The following is a 16,588-nucleotide window of genomic DNA, read 5'->3' as shown; positions in this document are numbered from 1 at the left end:
TGATTTCAAATATCTGAATCTGGGTCGGAGTGGTAGTACAGTGGGGAGGGTGTTTGCCTTGTATGTAGATGTCCCGGGTTCAATTCTCAGCATCCCATAGGATCTCCCAAGCACCACCAGGAGTAATTCCTGAGCACAGAGCCAGGAGAAACCCCTGAGCATCGCTGGGTGTGACCCCCACTCAAAAAACAAATATATATCTGAATCCATTTCACTGCTCTATCAATCAGGTGCCAATCAGGAATCCTAAAATAAAGTAACTGCCATTACCCAACTCATGGCTTATGTTCTTGGGTCTTTGCATATTCATTAGCTTGTTTGAATCTCCCAACAACTGCATGAAATATACATTACAGCTCACCCTCCTTTATATAGGAAGAGAAGGGGAGGCATTGGAAATTTAGGCAAATCTTCCTCGAAAAAGGATCTGAAGAGGCAGATGTGAATTTCTGTCTTTGCAAGAATCTAAAAACGGTTTTTTTACCTGAAAATCCTGCAGAGCCACAGTGTAGTGTCTGAAAGTATCCTAGTTGTAAGTTTTCGCAGCTTCTCTTTGTCTAGAGTTGAAATATAAGCTCCCAGGCTATGCCCCAACAAAGCAATATGGCCTTGTTCTCCAATATTCTGGATTCTGCTAATCAAAGTTCATTAGATGAAAAAAATAAAAAAAAAAGGATTAGTCAAAATATAAAAAAAACTTAGAAGAGCCAACATTCAGATAACTTTAGGCAGAGTGATGGGGCTGGAAGGAACGTGGTCTCCGTATGCCTTTTCTAACTTCCGAAATTTGAACCAGGAGGCTGCACCGTACATTTACGAAGAAAACAACTGCAAGATGCAGCTGAATCCACAGCCAGACACATAAACAAAAACAAACGAATGGACGAGTCACCACCAGCCCCGCGTGCCCCTCGGCCAGCAGAAGCAGAAACACAGAGATTGTTCTCAGCTCCCTTGCTCGACCTGCCTACACGAGACCACAGAAACCGAGTTGTTTCTGCCCTGGCCTTTCTTTCACGAACTTATATGATCTGAAATGTACCAGTTTCTTGGGAAAGAAGAGAATGAACATCCTCTTGACTTCATACATGATTCTGAACATTCACAACTTGCGAGCACCGAAACTCCGAAACAAATACACTTTCTTAAACGGAATCATAAAACTCCCTGAAGTACCAAAGCAATCTGAAGGGGGGAAAGAAATGAAAATGGGAGACACTGCATTTCCCAACTTTGGACTATAGAGATACTACAAAACTCTAACAGCGAAAACTGCCTGGTACCAGAATAAAGGCAGACCTGCAGGCCAATGTCACAAAACTCAAGAGTCCTGAGTTAAGCCCCAGATTAATGGACAGTTAACCTGTGGCAAAGGAGCTATGCATATGATATATAAGGTAGAGCAAAGAATCTCTTTAACAAATGGCAGAGAATCATACAGTGGTTAGGGCGTTTGCCTTGCACAAGGCTGATGCAGGTTTGAGCCCCAGCATCCCGTAAGCTCCCCTGAGCACTGTCAGGAGTGATCCCTGAGTGTAGAGCAGGAGTGGCCCCGGGTGTGACCCAAAGACAAAACAAACAAACAAAAAACAAAGTAAACAAATGTCATTGGGAAAACTGGATGGCCACATGTAAAAATAGGAAATTAGAACTATAACTCACACATTCACAAAAATAAACTCAATGTGGATTAAAGGCCTTGAGATTAGAACAGAATCCGTAAAATACATTCTAGACAGTAACGGAACTCTCCAGGAAACAGTGCTGGCTGTCCTCCGTGAGATGACCACAAAGGCATAGACAACAGAGGCAAAAATTAAAAAACTGGACTATATCAAATTAAAAAGGTTCTGCACAGCAAAAGAAACTCAAGCTATATAATCAGACCACCCTATACTAAAGAACCCTGTAATACATTATTTTGTACACAATACATCAGATAAGGGGCCAATAGCCAAGATCTAAAAAGCACTCACAAAAACTTAACAAAAAAATCCCAAGACCTCCATCCCTACATGGGGAACGTTGCCGAACAGACACTTTCCCAAAGAAGCCTCAGGAAGGCCGCTATGCATCAGGCCGGTACGCACGTGAAAAGGTGCTCCTGGTCACTCAGGAAAGGCAAATCCTAAGAATGAGATCTCAGTGAGAGGGCAAAGATCAGTATCTAGAGCGAGCCCGGTGGGCAAGCCTGCCCTGCACGGGGGCCCGCACTCACTCGGAGGGAATGTGCACGGCCGGAGTCCTTCTGGAGAGCCACAAGGCGCTCTCTCCCCCAAAGAGGAAGAGTGCTCCTGCAGCCGGCGAAACAAAACGTTCATTTGAAAGGAAACACGCAACGGGGAGATGAATGGGCACAGACCACCTGTACGTCCACAGCTGCAGCTCTCAGAAAGAACAAAGCCAAGCCATGTGCTACGAGGTGGATGCAACGGAGGGCAGCACACCGAAGGGAATCAGCCAGCAGGAAGGGGAGAGGCGGGACCCGCTCAGCGTGGGGTTGGGGCCGCTCAGCAAGGAAGCGACGGAGGGCCAAAGGCGGCCGACGGACAGACCCACTCCACACACCTGGGCCTGGGCGGGGGCGGGGCCGAGGGAGTCACGGTGCCAGGAAGAAGGGCGTGGTGCCAGGAAGACATACGCACAGCACCATGCCAACAGTGATGTTAACAGCATCACAGTTCCTCAATTAAAAAAGTAAAGTAAATGAATAAAGCGAACACGCCTTCAGAGAAGAGACCAGCCACTCGCCATACCGGGTGCTTGGGGGTTCCTCATCTTCCTCTCCATGCATCAGATTCTGCACCAGCTGGAGGATGCTCACCATGTCTTGTCCACTGCCAATAAAGAAAAGAGTTGGTCTGTGCAGGGGGGGAAAGCCCGCCTCCCACCCCACTCTCCAGTGCTCTCCTCCAAAGGAGTTCTGATATGCTGGCTTACTGAATACTACGAAAGAAGTCATGTGATTGACAGTACATATCTTTAAGAAATAAGCTTCAAAAACTAAAAACAGACCTCACATTATTACTGAATTCTGAATAAACTTATGATTAAATCTTCTACATAGGGTTGGAGTGATAGCACACTGGGTAAGGTGTTTGCCTTGCACGTGGCCGACTCAGGTTCGATTCCCAGCATACCATATGGTCCCCCGAGCACTGACGGGAGTAATTCCTCAGTGCAGAGCCAGGAGAAACCCCTGAACAATGCCGGGTGTGACCCAAAAAGAAAAAGTAAATATTCTATATAGGGCTGGAGCAATAGCATAGCAGGGAGGATGTTTGCCTTGCACACGACCAACCTGGGTTCAATCCCCAGCATCCCAAATGGTCCCCCAAGCAGCACCAGGAGTAATTCCTGAGTGCAGAGCCAGGAGGAACCCCTGAGCATCGCCAGGTGTGACCTCCTCTCTCCAAAAAAAAAAAAAACTTCTATATAATGAATTTAAATTTTATTAATTACTTTAGTATTATTTCTCTTCTTATTTGAATCTTGAAGAATACTTAACAGCATGCTATAAAAATAAAAAAAAGTCCTTTTACGTTGCTGAGAGATCACAGAGCGGCTGAACGTCGCCACACCAATGGTCTATCAAATTTCTCCCCATGTAGGAGTCTCGTCTTTTTTGGCATGCACTGTCAGCACTATTCTCACCTCCATCCCAGGGAAACTTGCAGTTGGCCTCCAATCAAATAATTTTATTCCAGCCAAGATGTCACTGAGCAGTCATTACATGAAGTGGAACTTACGAGAAGAGTGTAAATGGCTAAAGCAGTGCATACCGGCACTGCAACTTGTAACATATAAAATGAAAAGTATTACTACTGGGGCTGGGGTAGTGGCTCAAAGGGCTGGCGCAGAGGCTTTGTAAGCAGGAGGCCTGGGTTCAATTCCCAGGACCGTGGCATCCCCTTGAGCACTGCCAGGAGTGACCCCGTGGGCAATCGCACGGGAGCAGTCCCCAGGCCTTACGGGGTATGGACCCAGAATGAAACAAATACACACAGGTGTGTGTAATGCGTCACTGCTGTATTAATGAGAATAAGAGCAGGAAAAAGATCCCTCTTGGAAAAGACACACTTTCCAAACAGTGTCCCTAAGTCCATCTCCTCTGAGGTCTGACCTCCATGTCACAGGGGCGCTGGTCTCAGACCCTGCGGCAGAGGCGCAATGGGCACAGTCCAGGTGACCTAGCGCGAGCTGCTGAGCTCACAGCACCGTGAGGAGGCGACAGGCAGAACAAGCAGAGTGAGGAGCCAGGGTCCGTCTCACTGGGAATACGCCACCCGATGGCTTCAATGTGCCCTACTCGGAGCATTACAGCGGTGCTAAGTAGTGGCACTCTCTTCCTCCCCATTTTTGGTGGCATTCAGGACTTACTCCTGGCCCTGCACTCAGGGATCACTTCCGGTGGGCAAGGGACTGTATGGGGTGCCAGGGATCGAACCTGGGTCAGTCAAGTGCAAGGCAAGCATACTATTGTTCTGGCCCTGGGTTCTTAGTAGTATCTCTCTCTCTCTCTCTTTTTTTTTTTGCTTTTTGGGCCACACCCAGTGATGCTCAGGGGTTACTCCTGGCTCATGCACTCAGGAATTACTCCTGGTGGTGCTCAGAGGACCATCCAGGATGCTGGGAATCAAACCCGGGTCAGCAGCGCGCAAGGCAAATGCCCTCCCCGCTGTGCTATCACTTCAGCCCCTTAGTAGTATCTCCTTTAGGGAAACTTCGGGGGGGTGCTTAACTAGAACCTTTAGTTGCTCTTAAGTGGGCCTGAGCAGAGATTCCGAGGCCTTGGTTTCTGTCCTGGGTTGCAGAACACTTGATACATTTCATGGACTCTATTATCTATCACCACCCTTTCTTTTTTCTTTTTTTAAAATTTTTTATTAGTGAAACACCATGAGGTACAGTTGGTGTAGACTTACAAATTTTTGTGCTTGGGTTTCAGTTATACAATGATCGAACGAACACCCATCCCTCCACCAGTGCCCAGCCTCCACCACCACTGATCCCAGTATCCATCCCACCCCCTATGCCCCCATCCCACCCTACCTCTGTGGCAGGGCATTCCCTTTTGTTATCTCTCTCCTTCTGAGTGCTGTGGTTTGCAAAAGAGACATTGAGTGGCAATCATGTTCGGTCTATAGTGTACTCTCATCATGCTAGCACCACCCTTTTTTAAAAATTTTTATTAGTGAAACACCAGGAGGTACAGTTGTAGACTTAGAAATTTTTGTGCTTGGGTTTCGATTATACAGTGATCAAATGCCCATCCCTCCACCAGTGCCCATTTCCCACCACCTCGGATCCCAGTATCCCCCCACCCCCATCCCCCCATCCCCCCCTGCTCTGTGGCAGGGCGTTCCCTTTTGTTCTCTCTCCTTTTGGGTGTTGTGGTCTGCAAAGAGGCACTGAGTGGCAATCATGTTCGGTCCACAGTCTACTTCGACACGCATCTCCCACAGCACCCCCCTTTCTGAGAAGAGGCAATCCTCACTTATGGGTCTCTGGGTGTGTCAGGTGAGATGTTTACTTAGATGCCGAGACCTTCCCTCCATTCTCTTTTATGAGTTTGTACATATTTATGTTCAGGACAAAGGCCAACTGAAGGGAGTTGCATTGTTTATGCGCTTGCAGCTTCCTGGTCATAAAGCAACAGAAGTTCATTGAGAGAAGCTCGGCTGGGACTTGAATTCTAGACTGACAGTCTGTGAAAATTTTAAGACAGATTTTTTCCCCCTACTAATTGCCCTGCTGTTCAAAACCAAACTAGCTGACAGATAAACTTCAGTTGCCCCCCCAAATACATAAACCCCCTTGCTGGTGAAGTGGTTAGTGTTCACCGTCTTCCTTTTATTTTCCAAAGTTCAGAAAAATGATGAGGCTTAACAAATTACGCTCCCTCTCACAAAAGGCCAGTCCACCAAAAAGACGATGGTTTGTTTGTTTTTTTTTTTTGGCTTTTTGGTTGGGCTGGAGTGATAGCACAGTGGGTAGGGCATTTGCCTTGCATGTGGCTGACCAGGCTTACCCGAGTTCGATTCCTCCACCCCTCTCGGAGAGCCCGGCAAGCTACCGAGAGTCTCTCGCCCGCACGGCAGAGCCTGGCAAGCTCCCCGTGACGTATTCGATATGCCAGACACAGTAACAACAAAGTCTCCAATGGAGACGTTACTGGGCCCGCTCGAGCAAATCCATGAACAACGGGAGGACAGTGCTACAGTGCTTTTTGGGTCACACCTGGTGATGCACAGGGTTACTCCTGGCTCATGCACTCAGGAATGACTTCTGGCGGTGCTCAGGGCACCTATGGGATCCTGGGAATTGTACCGGGGTCGGCCACATGCAAGGGAAACGCCCCCCCTGCTGTGCTATGGCTCCAGCTCCAGACAGCGGTTTTCAAGTCTGGGGTTTTCAAACAGAACATGGCAGCAGGTGGCAGCCCATGTCTGAATCACGTCTGTGTCACAAGACAGTGAATTTCTGCGAAGGAAAGAGAAGTGGGAAAGCGGCAATGAGCTCCCGCCGGCGAGGGAGTTCGTGTGCGGCCGTTTCCCTACACAGGTCTCCCGACCTGCTGAGTGCTCGCAGAAAGCCAAGCGCAACGCCAGGACGGCAGAACGAGAGGGAACACTCGAGAGAAAGTCGCTACCTCCCCGGCACCTACCTGCCTTGGAGCGGCCCGGGAATGTCTCCTGCCGGGGGCTTCTTTCCATTTTCCTCCTCAGTTCTTCTAATTGAAGAGGATAAACAAACACCAAAAAAAAAAAAAAAAAAAAAAAACCAATTTAGCAGTTTGAATTCCTCAGAGTGCAAAAGTAAACATGAGTAGAATGAGTATACTGCCTAGGTCCCCCCGGGAAGAACGGAGACTTTGAAAAGAAGTTCTCACGCCTGTTCCCCTCCCCCTGGCTCTCAGGGTGGGGGGTAGTTTGACCTGCAGAAGAAGGGCATGCGTTAGAAAAGATGAGATCATGAAATGTGCATACGAGAGGACAGACATGGAGAGTGTCATTCCAACTGAAATGAGTAGAAAGAGATGGACAAAGAATGAGTGCACTCGGACGTGGACTATCAGGCAACAGAACAGGAGACGAAAACCCAAGGATAGAAGAGATCAGGGCCAGGAGGATGGCTCCGTGGCCTGGAAGCCCACCTCACATGCTGGGGGAAAAGGCAGCTGGGACAGAGAAGGGACCACTATGCAAATTATGGCTGGAGGGCCCACTCGGGATGGGAGCTGCGTGCTCAAAGTAGACTGGCCAAACACGCTGGCCACTTAGTACCTGCATTGCAAGCCGTAACACCGAGAAGGAGAGAGAGAGAGAGAGAGAACGCGCCTACCACAGAAGAAGGGGGAGGGGGGGCGGAGGCGGGGGTGGCGGAGGGACAACGGAAACATCGGTGGTGGCGAATGGGCACAGGTGGAGGGATGGGAACGCGAATATTGTATGACCGAAACATAACCACGCAAGTTTGTAAGTCTGGAACTGTATCTCACGGGGATTCATTAAAATTTCAAAAATAATAATAAAATAAAATGAAAAGAACTTGAAAAAATAATACTTCAACCCCACCTCCCCCACCCTTTTTCGGGTAGCTAGTGGATACCCTTACGGGCCTGAACAGGTAAGACTAATCTGAAGACTGAAAACAATACATTAAGTAACTCTCAGTAGGCAGAAATATAAGCGACAAGCCCAACCCTCCGATTCAAAACCCCTAATTACTAAGCACCTCCTAAGCAAGACACACACACTCTGAGTCAGCCCACGCCACGCTGTGCGGGACTTCCGGAGGCCCGGAGCCACCCGGGTGCCCAGCTCCACAACGGCCTCCCTGGCCTCCAGACTCACCTCTGCCCGTCCTCCAGCATCTTCATGGCCTCCTTCAAGTTTTTTCCCATCTCAGCTAAGGTGGGGTCTGCTATCTGGGAAAGCAACCAAAGAAGGGCGCGTATTAGGACGCCAGACTAGAAATCAAGGGAGGCGCTAAGGAAAAACTGTCCACTTACTGCTTGGCCTCTTGAAACTAAAGCCATGCTGGGGCCAGAGAGATGGCTCAGTGGGTGGGGCTGCAGGGGGCCAAGGGCTTCCAGGTCCCCCGGCCCCCCTCCCCCACAAAAAACAAACAGAAACTAACAGCAGGCCCGGCGGCTTCCCTGTCTTGGGCCTCTCGCCGCTCACAGCCCTTACGAGGCACAAGGCACACCCTCCCGTCTAGCCCAAACTTCCAGCATCGGGCCTCAGAGCCTGGGCCTGAGCACCTGTCTGGGCCCAAACCAGGGCTCTGAACCGTGCGGCTCTACAAGTTTCATCCAAGAAGCCAACGAAGCCAACTTGCAATTGGTGATGACTTTGCTTCAAAGCCCACAATCTTTTTATTATGGGCTCAGTTTTGGGGGCCACACCTGGCTCTGGGCTCAGGGATCACTCCTGATAGGGCTTGAGAGACCCCATGGGATGCCGGGGATCAAAACCGGGTAAGCTGTGTGCAAGCGAGCTCCGACCTGCCTGCTCCAGCCTCAAAGGGTTTTTTTTTCCTTAAACAACTTTATTCTGGTTTTGGGGCCACATATGGCAATGTTCAGGGGTCACGACACTGAGGAATTACTCCTGGGCGTGCTTGGGGACTATATGGGACGTTGGGGATTGCAGTCGTGCCATTGTCCTACTTCTCCAGGCCCCCAAGGGCTCATTTTAAAGATGGTCTTAACTTTTACCCAGGTGAAAAGTCAGAAGATACAGAAGATATCAGAAGATTCTTTCAGTAGTTACAACTTCTTTCTCTTTTTTTTGGGGGGGGGGGTTGGCCACACCCAGAGGTGCTCAGGGAATATTCCTGGCTCTGTGCCCAGGAATTATTCCTGGCAGAGCTTGGGTGACCATACAGGAAGGAGGGGATTGGATCCGGGTTAGTCGTGTGCAAGGCAAATATCCTATTTGCTGGACTATCTTCCCCTCCCCCAAATTCTAAGCAGCAACTGCCTCAACTAGATAACCATAAACTTACCGCCCAACCCAGGGCATTTTTAAGAGTGACAGGAAATACTATTAATGATTAAATTGGGACAATAGGTCTGAAACTGGGTGGGCCTTCGGCAAACTTTGTACAACTTCCTGAGCCTTCACTGACATTTATTTCAGATCTTAAACCATCAACATCCCACCCAGCAAAGCCCACACAAAGCCTCTGTGGTGAGGGTTATTTCTGAGTTACCACGGAAAACACAAAACAACAGTTAAAAGCCATAGAGACATCAGTGTCTGGGATCATGCACTAGCACTAAGGCAGACTTGGGCAGATCTGTCCCCTTTAAACCCTGGGGAGACCTGATTAAAATTCCAGGACCTACTAGACAGGCTTTCTGTGGAAAAAAGGTCTCTATACTGAGAAAAAGGTCAGATTCCAACCACTCCCCTTGAGAGGTCAACTGGTATTAAGTCTATTTCCACTGATCCCCTCAATTTAAGATTTTGTTCCGTTTCCTTTCTTTTGTTGTTATTGGTGACACCCAGTGGCACTCAGGGCTCACTCCTGGCTCTGTGCTCAGGGCTCACGCCCGGCTCTGTGCTCAGGGCTCACTCCCGGCTCTGTGCTCAGGGCTCACTCCCGGCTCTGTGCTCAGGGCTCACTCCCGGCTCTGTGCTCAGGGCTCACTCCCGGCTCTGTGCTCAGGGCTCACTCCCGGTTCTGTGCTCAGGGCTCACTCCCGGCTCTGTGCTCAGGGCTCACTCCTGGTTCTGTGCTCAGGGCTCACGCCTGGCTCTGTGCTCAGGGCTTACTCCTGTCTCTGTGCTCAGGAATCACTGTGGGCAGGGCTTGGGGAACCATACACAGTGCTGGTTCCGACCTGCTAAACTGATCTGACATTTCTTTTAGAGAATTTAACGTGTAGTCTCAAACACACACACAGACACAGACAGACAGACAGACACAGACACACACATACACACACACACACACACCACTTTAATGAAGATCGTTAATAACAAAATTTAATTGTTGGTAATGAGATAAACCATCATTTACTCATAAAGTTTATTAACTAAGAAGTTATTTATGAAAGCCTTTCAAAGGTAGAAACTACAACAACAACAACAAAAACCCCTTCACGTGTCAGATCTGTGATCTATTGTTCTACAGACACTTTTAAATGCTCGGTTTTTGGATATGCTTAATCAAGATCTTGATCCTCCCCCCGCCTCCGCACTTCAACCGTTTACCTACCCAAGCGCAGGAGAAAAACATAAAACGTCAAACTTAATATTGTAATATTCCCTTAGCATAATCACCCTAAGTTTTAAAAATAAATCAGAGGTGGGGCTTGACTAGAGCCAAGGCGGGGGGGGGGGGGGGGTTGCCCACTGCAAACTTGCAGAGGAACTTTCCTATAAGGTCATACCCTGTGGTGCTCAGGGCTTACCCCTGGCTCTGCGTTCACGGATCACTTCCGGCTGGCTCAGGAGACCAGATGGGGTGCTGGGGCAGTCGTGTGCCAGGTAGGCGCCCTACCCACTGTCCCCTCAGGCCCCGCAGAGGAAGCTTTTCAGAGAGGAAGTGTTCCTTACCTTGCTTATATGACTGTACAGAACTGCCAAGACTCAAACTAGAAAATAAAATGAGTCTCTCATTGTACGTCCATTGCCCCTCAATTCTGAGAAAAGTTTACGCTGTGTTTGGGTACTTTGAAGAAAACATTAAGCAAATATTAGGACAAATGTACTGTGAAGTGACAAAATTCACAAATATGGTCCGTGAATCTCTGCTATTTGAGGAAAGCAGAGCCAAACTTTTCAAGAGAAGCAGTTTCTAGCAACCAGGAGGAAACAGGAAATCTGCAATGTCACTGAAAAAGTACAAGAATCAGAGCGTTCGGCAGTGGCAGCAGATGACACTCTCACTTCAACAAACCGGTTTTTCAGGGGCACCGGGTTCTTCCTGAGCATCGGAGAGGGCTTCCGAGACTGATGATGGGAAATCAAAAAGCAGGTCCGCTACCGGCTGCCCGAGTTCTAGAGAAGACCCGGGTATTATCAAATGCTAGTGCATCAGATGTAAAGAAAAAAGAAATCACTATATTTTAAAAGGATAAGAGACTGGAGTTTGGGACTGGAGCGATAGCACAGTAGGCAGGGCATTTGCCTTGTATACATCTGACTCGGGTTCGATTCCTAGCATCCCATATGGTCCCCCGAGAACAGCCAGGTATAATTCCTGAGTGCAGAGCCAGGAGTAATCCCGGTGTATCGCCAGGTGTGACCCAAAAAGCAAAAAAAAGAGAGAGACTGGGTTTTTATGCAACTTGCCAAGTGTCTAACATACCAACTATTCCCACCTTCCGGAAGATTAACCCTCAATAGTAAGTCATGCAACTGTCAACTCTCCATTTCCCAGGGGGAAAGTGTCTGCTTCTAGGACCCCAGTGTCATTCCACAGCAAAAGGGAGAGAGAAGAGAGAGAACACTGCAGCAAGGACGGGTTCTGTTGGCTTGGGAGGTCAGAAAGGAGCAGAAGACATTTTGCAGAGCTGGGTACGTTGGTCGGCGAACCAGACTGACCTACGTGGAGCCTCAATTTCTACATTTATCAGCTATTTGCCTGGTTTACTCCAAAAAGTATTTGAGAAGTGGACACATACTTGGTGTTGGAGAACTAGGTCAGCAGGTAGGGCACCTTCCTCGCAGAGGGTTGACCTGGGTTCAATCCCTGGCTCCTCATACGGTCACTCGAGTGCTACCAGGAGTGGTCCCTGAGCAGAGGGCCAGGAATAAGCCCTGAGCACTACTGGGTAGGGCCCAAAAACCCAGAAGGAAGGAAGGGGGAGAGAGGAAGGGCGGGAGGGGAGACCTCTGTCCAATCCCTACGAACAGTTTACTCTCAGAAAATCTATTTTAGGAAGTTTTTTCAGGTCACTCCTGACAATGCTCAGGGAAGACCAGGGCCACTCAGAGGCGTCAGGGGCCACATGGCAACACGATGGAATAAGGGCCTGTCACACGCTCGGCCACCTGAGCCACATCTCTGGGCTGGACCATCTCATCTCACTCATGAGAGTCGGGGAGAACGTGAGGAGCTCACGCAATGATGGTGCGCCGGGACCCTCAGAGCTGGACGGCAGACAGCCAAGTCCCCTCTGGGTGTCTGGCATCCCAAATCCCTCCCAGAGGCAGGGAAGGGCAGAAGGTTTTCTGGCAGAAGGGCAGAAAAACCGGGCAACAGTATTGCCAAAGTGACCAAACGAAGTAGAGGGAAAAAAGGTTTAATATTTTGCTCCTCTTGTTCTAGGCCAGGACGCTGGGAAGACGGGAGGCAGCAGTCGGTCCTGGCAGCGCTCAACCTCTGCTGCCTCTTTCATTGCAAGTGTGAACTCTGACCTTTAGCTATTTCTCGGGCTAAAGGTTTTATCTTCTGGTTTGGGGTCACACCCAGCGATGCTCGGGGCTTACTCCTGGCTTGGCACTCGTGAATTACTCCTGGCGAGGGACCCTAAGAGATGCTGGGGACTGAACCTGGCTTGGCCAGGTGCGAGGCAAGTGCCCTCCCCACTGTTCTATTTGGTTTTTGGGTCATACCTGGCAGTACTCAGGGGACCATATGGGATGCCACGGATCAAATGCCCTACCCACTCTACTATCGCTCCAGCCCCCCAACCCAAAATTTTTCTTAAAATTATTTATGGTATATGGGGCTGGAGAGATAGCACAGTGGATAGGGAGTTTGCCTTGCATGCGGCCAACCCAGGTTCGATTCCCAGCATCCCATATGGTTCCCTGAGCACCTCCAGGAGTAACTCCTGAGTGCAGAGCCAGGAGTAAGCCCTGTGCAGCGCCAGGTGTGATCCAAAAAGCAAATAAATAAATAAATAAATAATTTATGGTACCAGGGATCAAACCCAGGGCTTGACACATGCTAAGCCTTATGCAAGGGGTGTTATTAATGCCAGCCACACCCGTCACAGACACAGAAGTTCTCACTTAACATTGCTGAGAAGGTCTTGGAAATGGCAACTCTAAGTGAAACCCTGAGGAAGGGAAATAAATTTTTATCATGAGTTAGTTGGGGCCGGAGCGACAGCACAGCTGATAGGGCGTTCGCCTTGCAAGCGGCCAACATGGCCGACCCGAGTTCGATTCCTCCGCCCCTCTCGGAGAGCCCGGCAAGCTACCGAGAGTATTCGATATGCCAGACACAGTAACAACAAAGTCTCCAATGGAGACGTTACTGGGCCCGCTCGAGCAAATTTTTTTTAATTTATTTTTTTTCTTATATCAGGAGTGATAACACAGCGGGTAGGGCGTCTGCCTTACACGCGGCCAACATGGCCGACCCGAGTTCGATTCCTCCGCCCCTCTCGGAGAGCCCGGCAAGCTACCGAGAGTATTCGATATGCCAGACACAGTAACAACAAAGTCTCCAATGGAGACGTTACTGGGCCCGCTTGAGCAAATCGATGATCAACGGGAGGCCTTTATGTTAGATTATTGAGAAAATTGCTTTTTTTTAAATTTAGCAACATTCATTCATTTGTCCTTAACACTTGATTCTACTGTAGAAATTTACTATAAGTTTGACAAAAGAACAAAAGCAACCGGTGTTGGTGCGGAATTCTATCCTATGCCTGCATTTGTTTTATTTAGGAGTTGTTTGTTTTTTTGGGCTGGAGCGATAGCACAGCGGGTAGGGCGTTCGCCTTACAAGCGGCCAACATGGCCGACCCGAGTTCGATTCCTCCGCCCCTCTCGGAGAGCCCGGCAAGCTACCGAGAGTATTCGATATGCCAGACACAGTAACAACAAAGTCTCCAATGGAGACGTTACTGGGCCCGCTCGAGCAAATCGACGATCAACGGGAGGACAGTGACAGTGAGTTAGTTGAGTAAATAAGAGATACGTTCCTACAGCATATTTCTGATCGTGAATTTCTGATCCAAATGGCACCAATTTTGAGATGAACACCAAACCACTTCAGGCAGTCAACAAGCACTTGCACGCATTCACTCACTCATTTCTCTCCTGCCGGTTCCAGCAGATCCCCATACTGGCAAGGCAGGATGTGGGGTGGGACCCCCCTCTGAACAGGAGACCCTTCCAACCACAGGAGGGTCGTGTGCCACCTGACCCCCAACACATACACACTCTCGAGTGCTCTTTCACCAACTGAGACCACAGAACTCTTCAGTGAACAACCAACTCTGCCAAATCCAGCTAGAAATCAAACTTTCCTTCACGGACATCGTTAAGGAATAATAATGTGATGACGTGAAGGGAGCAAAGTGCACTCAGAAGACTTTCCCTGGGAACCTGGGGGTACTAGGGGATCCCCAGATCAATTTTCCACACAGGACTAGAACCCTAGAGGAGCCATTCCTTCAGACACTGTATCCTAAGTCCAATGTTTCCCAGGCTGAAAAATGTCACACCACAGCCAGGCTGTGTTTCTAAGAAATACACCAGCTTATTTAGAAGTACTTATTCTAAAACAAAAAGACACTTTTTAATTTTTGGGGGGGGGGCACCGACAGCGCTGGGGTGGGGCTACGCCTGGTGACAGGCTTGCTGGAGTTAGTTCCGGGGATGGAGCCCAGGACTCCCACCGCGCCCCCACATCCCTGTCCCGGGGGCTATTCAGCCATCCTTACTCTGACACTCACCTCCACACAACCACAAATGAACTCCGCAGGGACTGTCCTCCTTGTGCTCTGAGCACTCAGCAGTGGCTTTTTCGTTGATTTTTGTCTGTGGACCACACCTGGCAGTGCTCAGGGCTTACTCCTGGCTCAGGGGGAACCAAGTGGGGCGCTGAGGGTCGAATGTGGGTCACAGGCATGCAAGGCAAGCACCCTCTGCGCTGATCCATCTCTCTGGCCCCTCAGCGGTGGCCAGGGACCACAGCTGGGATGTGCTGGAGTGCTGGGGACGGAACTCGGTCATCACACGTGCAAGTGCTCTATCACTAAGCCCCTCCTCCAGTCCTGAACTCGGCTGGATCTCAACAAAGACTAGAAATCAAGCAAGGTTCCTGCGCTAGGCGAAAACAGGTGGCACTGGGGCTGTAGGGATAGCACAGCGGGTAGGGCGTCTGCCTTGCACGAGGCTGACCGGGTTCGATTCCCAGCATCCCCATATGGTCCCCCGAGCACTGCCAGAGTAATTCCTGGGTGCAGAGCCAGGAGTAACCACTGTGCATTGCCAGGTGTGACCCCAAAAGCAAAAAGATTAAAAAAAAAGAAAGAAAACAGGTGACATTAAGCTCAAGCAACAATCTGCAACTCTAACTCAAGCTTCTAGAAACCGTGGAGGAAGCAAGGAACGGGAACCACCGCTAGCTGACGGCTCTTGTGATCTGAAACAAACCAAGAGCAACAGCGGCTGTTCACTGCCAGGCCCAGGAACTCCACGCCACACTTTCCTGCTAACCACTTTCCTGCTAGCCAGTGGGCACCTGCATGCAAAACCCTAGCATCACCAGGTCACCTGGTGACCCTCCCCTCGGAGGCGTCCTGGTCTGTGAACACAGAGCACTGAGGAAGCAGGCTGATGTGTGTTCTCTCTTTTCCAGTAAAGAGCAAAACTGGAAATTCTGGTGTTCCTTAATTCTGGCGTTAACCATTGTGGGGGTCCTACTGTTGCTTCCAGAGGCACCTCCCAGGAAGAAGTCTGGGCTCCCCGGGTCACACCTGGTGACATGCGGCCAACTGGGCAGGGCAGTGAATGCCAGGGTTCGAGGATTCATGGCTTCCACTACTCCTTATAAGCGTTAGGAGGAAAAAGAATTTTTCAAAGGCCAGTTCAAAGCAGGGGTGGGGCTTAGCCTGGAGGAGTACAAGAACTTAAAAAAATGGGATGATTACGTGAAATAGGGACACTTGTGGAGGGAAGGTCACCCTGGTGGTATTGAAACACAAAATGCCTGAGACGACTGTATAATAAACAATTTTGTACATCTTGAAGTTTTAAATTAAAAAAATATATATTTTTAATTTTTTAATTTTTTGGTTTTTGGGTCACACCCGGCGATGCACAGGGGTTATTCCTGGCTCATGCACTCAGGAATTACTCCTGGTGGTGCTAGGGGGATCATATGGGATGCTGGGAATCGAACCCCGGTCGGCTGCGTGCAAGGCAAACACCCTACACGCTGTGCTATCGCTCCAGCCCCCCAAAATATATATTTTTTAAAAAATGGGATGTCAGTATTATTTATCAAAAACAAGTTTACAGTCCTTTAGAAACCAGAATCAGGTTTATAACAAATGAACTGACTCCCATTTATAGGGCCTGTGATGACCAACATGTCCTTTATAATCTGGTATTGAAGCCACAAGTCACAGTCTGACTGTTCAGTGTTTGAAATGCGGTGAGTGTGAGGGAGAAATGGAATTTTAAATCTTATTTTACTTTTCACTAGTTTAAATGTAAGCGTCTGATGTGGTCACTGGCTACCGTGTTGGGTGGGCAGCTTTAGGAGTCCCAAGTCAGCGCTTCTCAGCCGAAGGTGACCCCCTTGAACAAGGGCTCCACGTGGAGGCCTGATTTATGGCTGTCACACAGAAGTGGAGGGCAGTGGTGCTAGTGGCCCCTTCTGG

The 16,588-nt window shown here is 49.3% G+C and overlaps 1 protein-coding gene across 4 annotated transcripts in view; it reads right to left on the bottom strand.

Moving 5' to 3' along the window:
• PDXDC1 (pyridoxal dependent decarboxylase domain containing 1) overlaps window positions 1–16,588 on the bottom strand; it is a 168,995-nt gene that overhangs the window by 148,255 nt on the left and 4,152 nt on the right. For 3 of the 4 annotated variants that reach the window (XR_008793605.1, XM_056122370.1, XM_056122372.1), the window contains exons 2-5: window positions 7,857–7,930; window positions 6,668–6,733; window positions 2,757–2,837; window positions 485–631 (exon numbers count right to left, since the gene is read on the bottom strand). Coding sequence is in view for 3 of the 4 variants with exons in the window: in XM_056122370.1 (XP_055978345.1) it covers window positions 485–631; window positions 2,757–2,837; window positions 6,668–6,733; window positions 7,857–7,930 (368 nt within the window). In the remaining variant the exon portion in view is untranslated. The remainder of the gene's footprint in view (window positions 1–484; window positions 632–2,756; window positions 2,838–6,667; window positions 6,734–7,856; window positions 7,931–16,588) is intronic. The other variant, XM_056122371.1, reaches the window with a different exon arrangement.

The sequence above is a fragment of the Sorex fumeus genome, unplaced genomic scaffold (genome assembly GCF_029834395.1).
Source record: "Sorex fumeus unplaced genomic scaffold, SorFum_2.1 ptg000045l, whole genome shotgun sequence".
Lineage (NCBI taxonomy): Eukaryota > Metazoa > Chordata > Mammalia > Eulipotyphla > Soricidae > Sorex > Sorex fumeus.
This window is presented reverse-complemented; position numbering and strand designations above follow the sequence as displayed.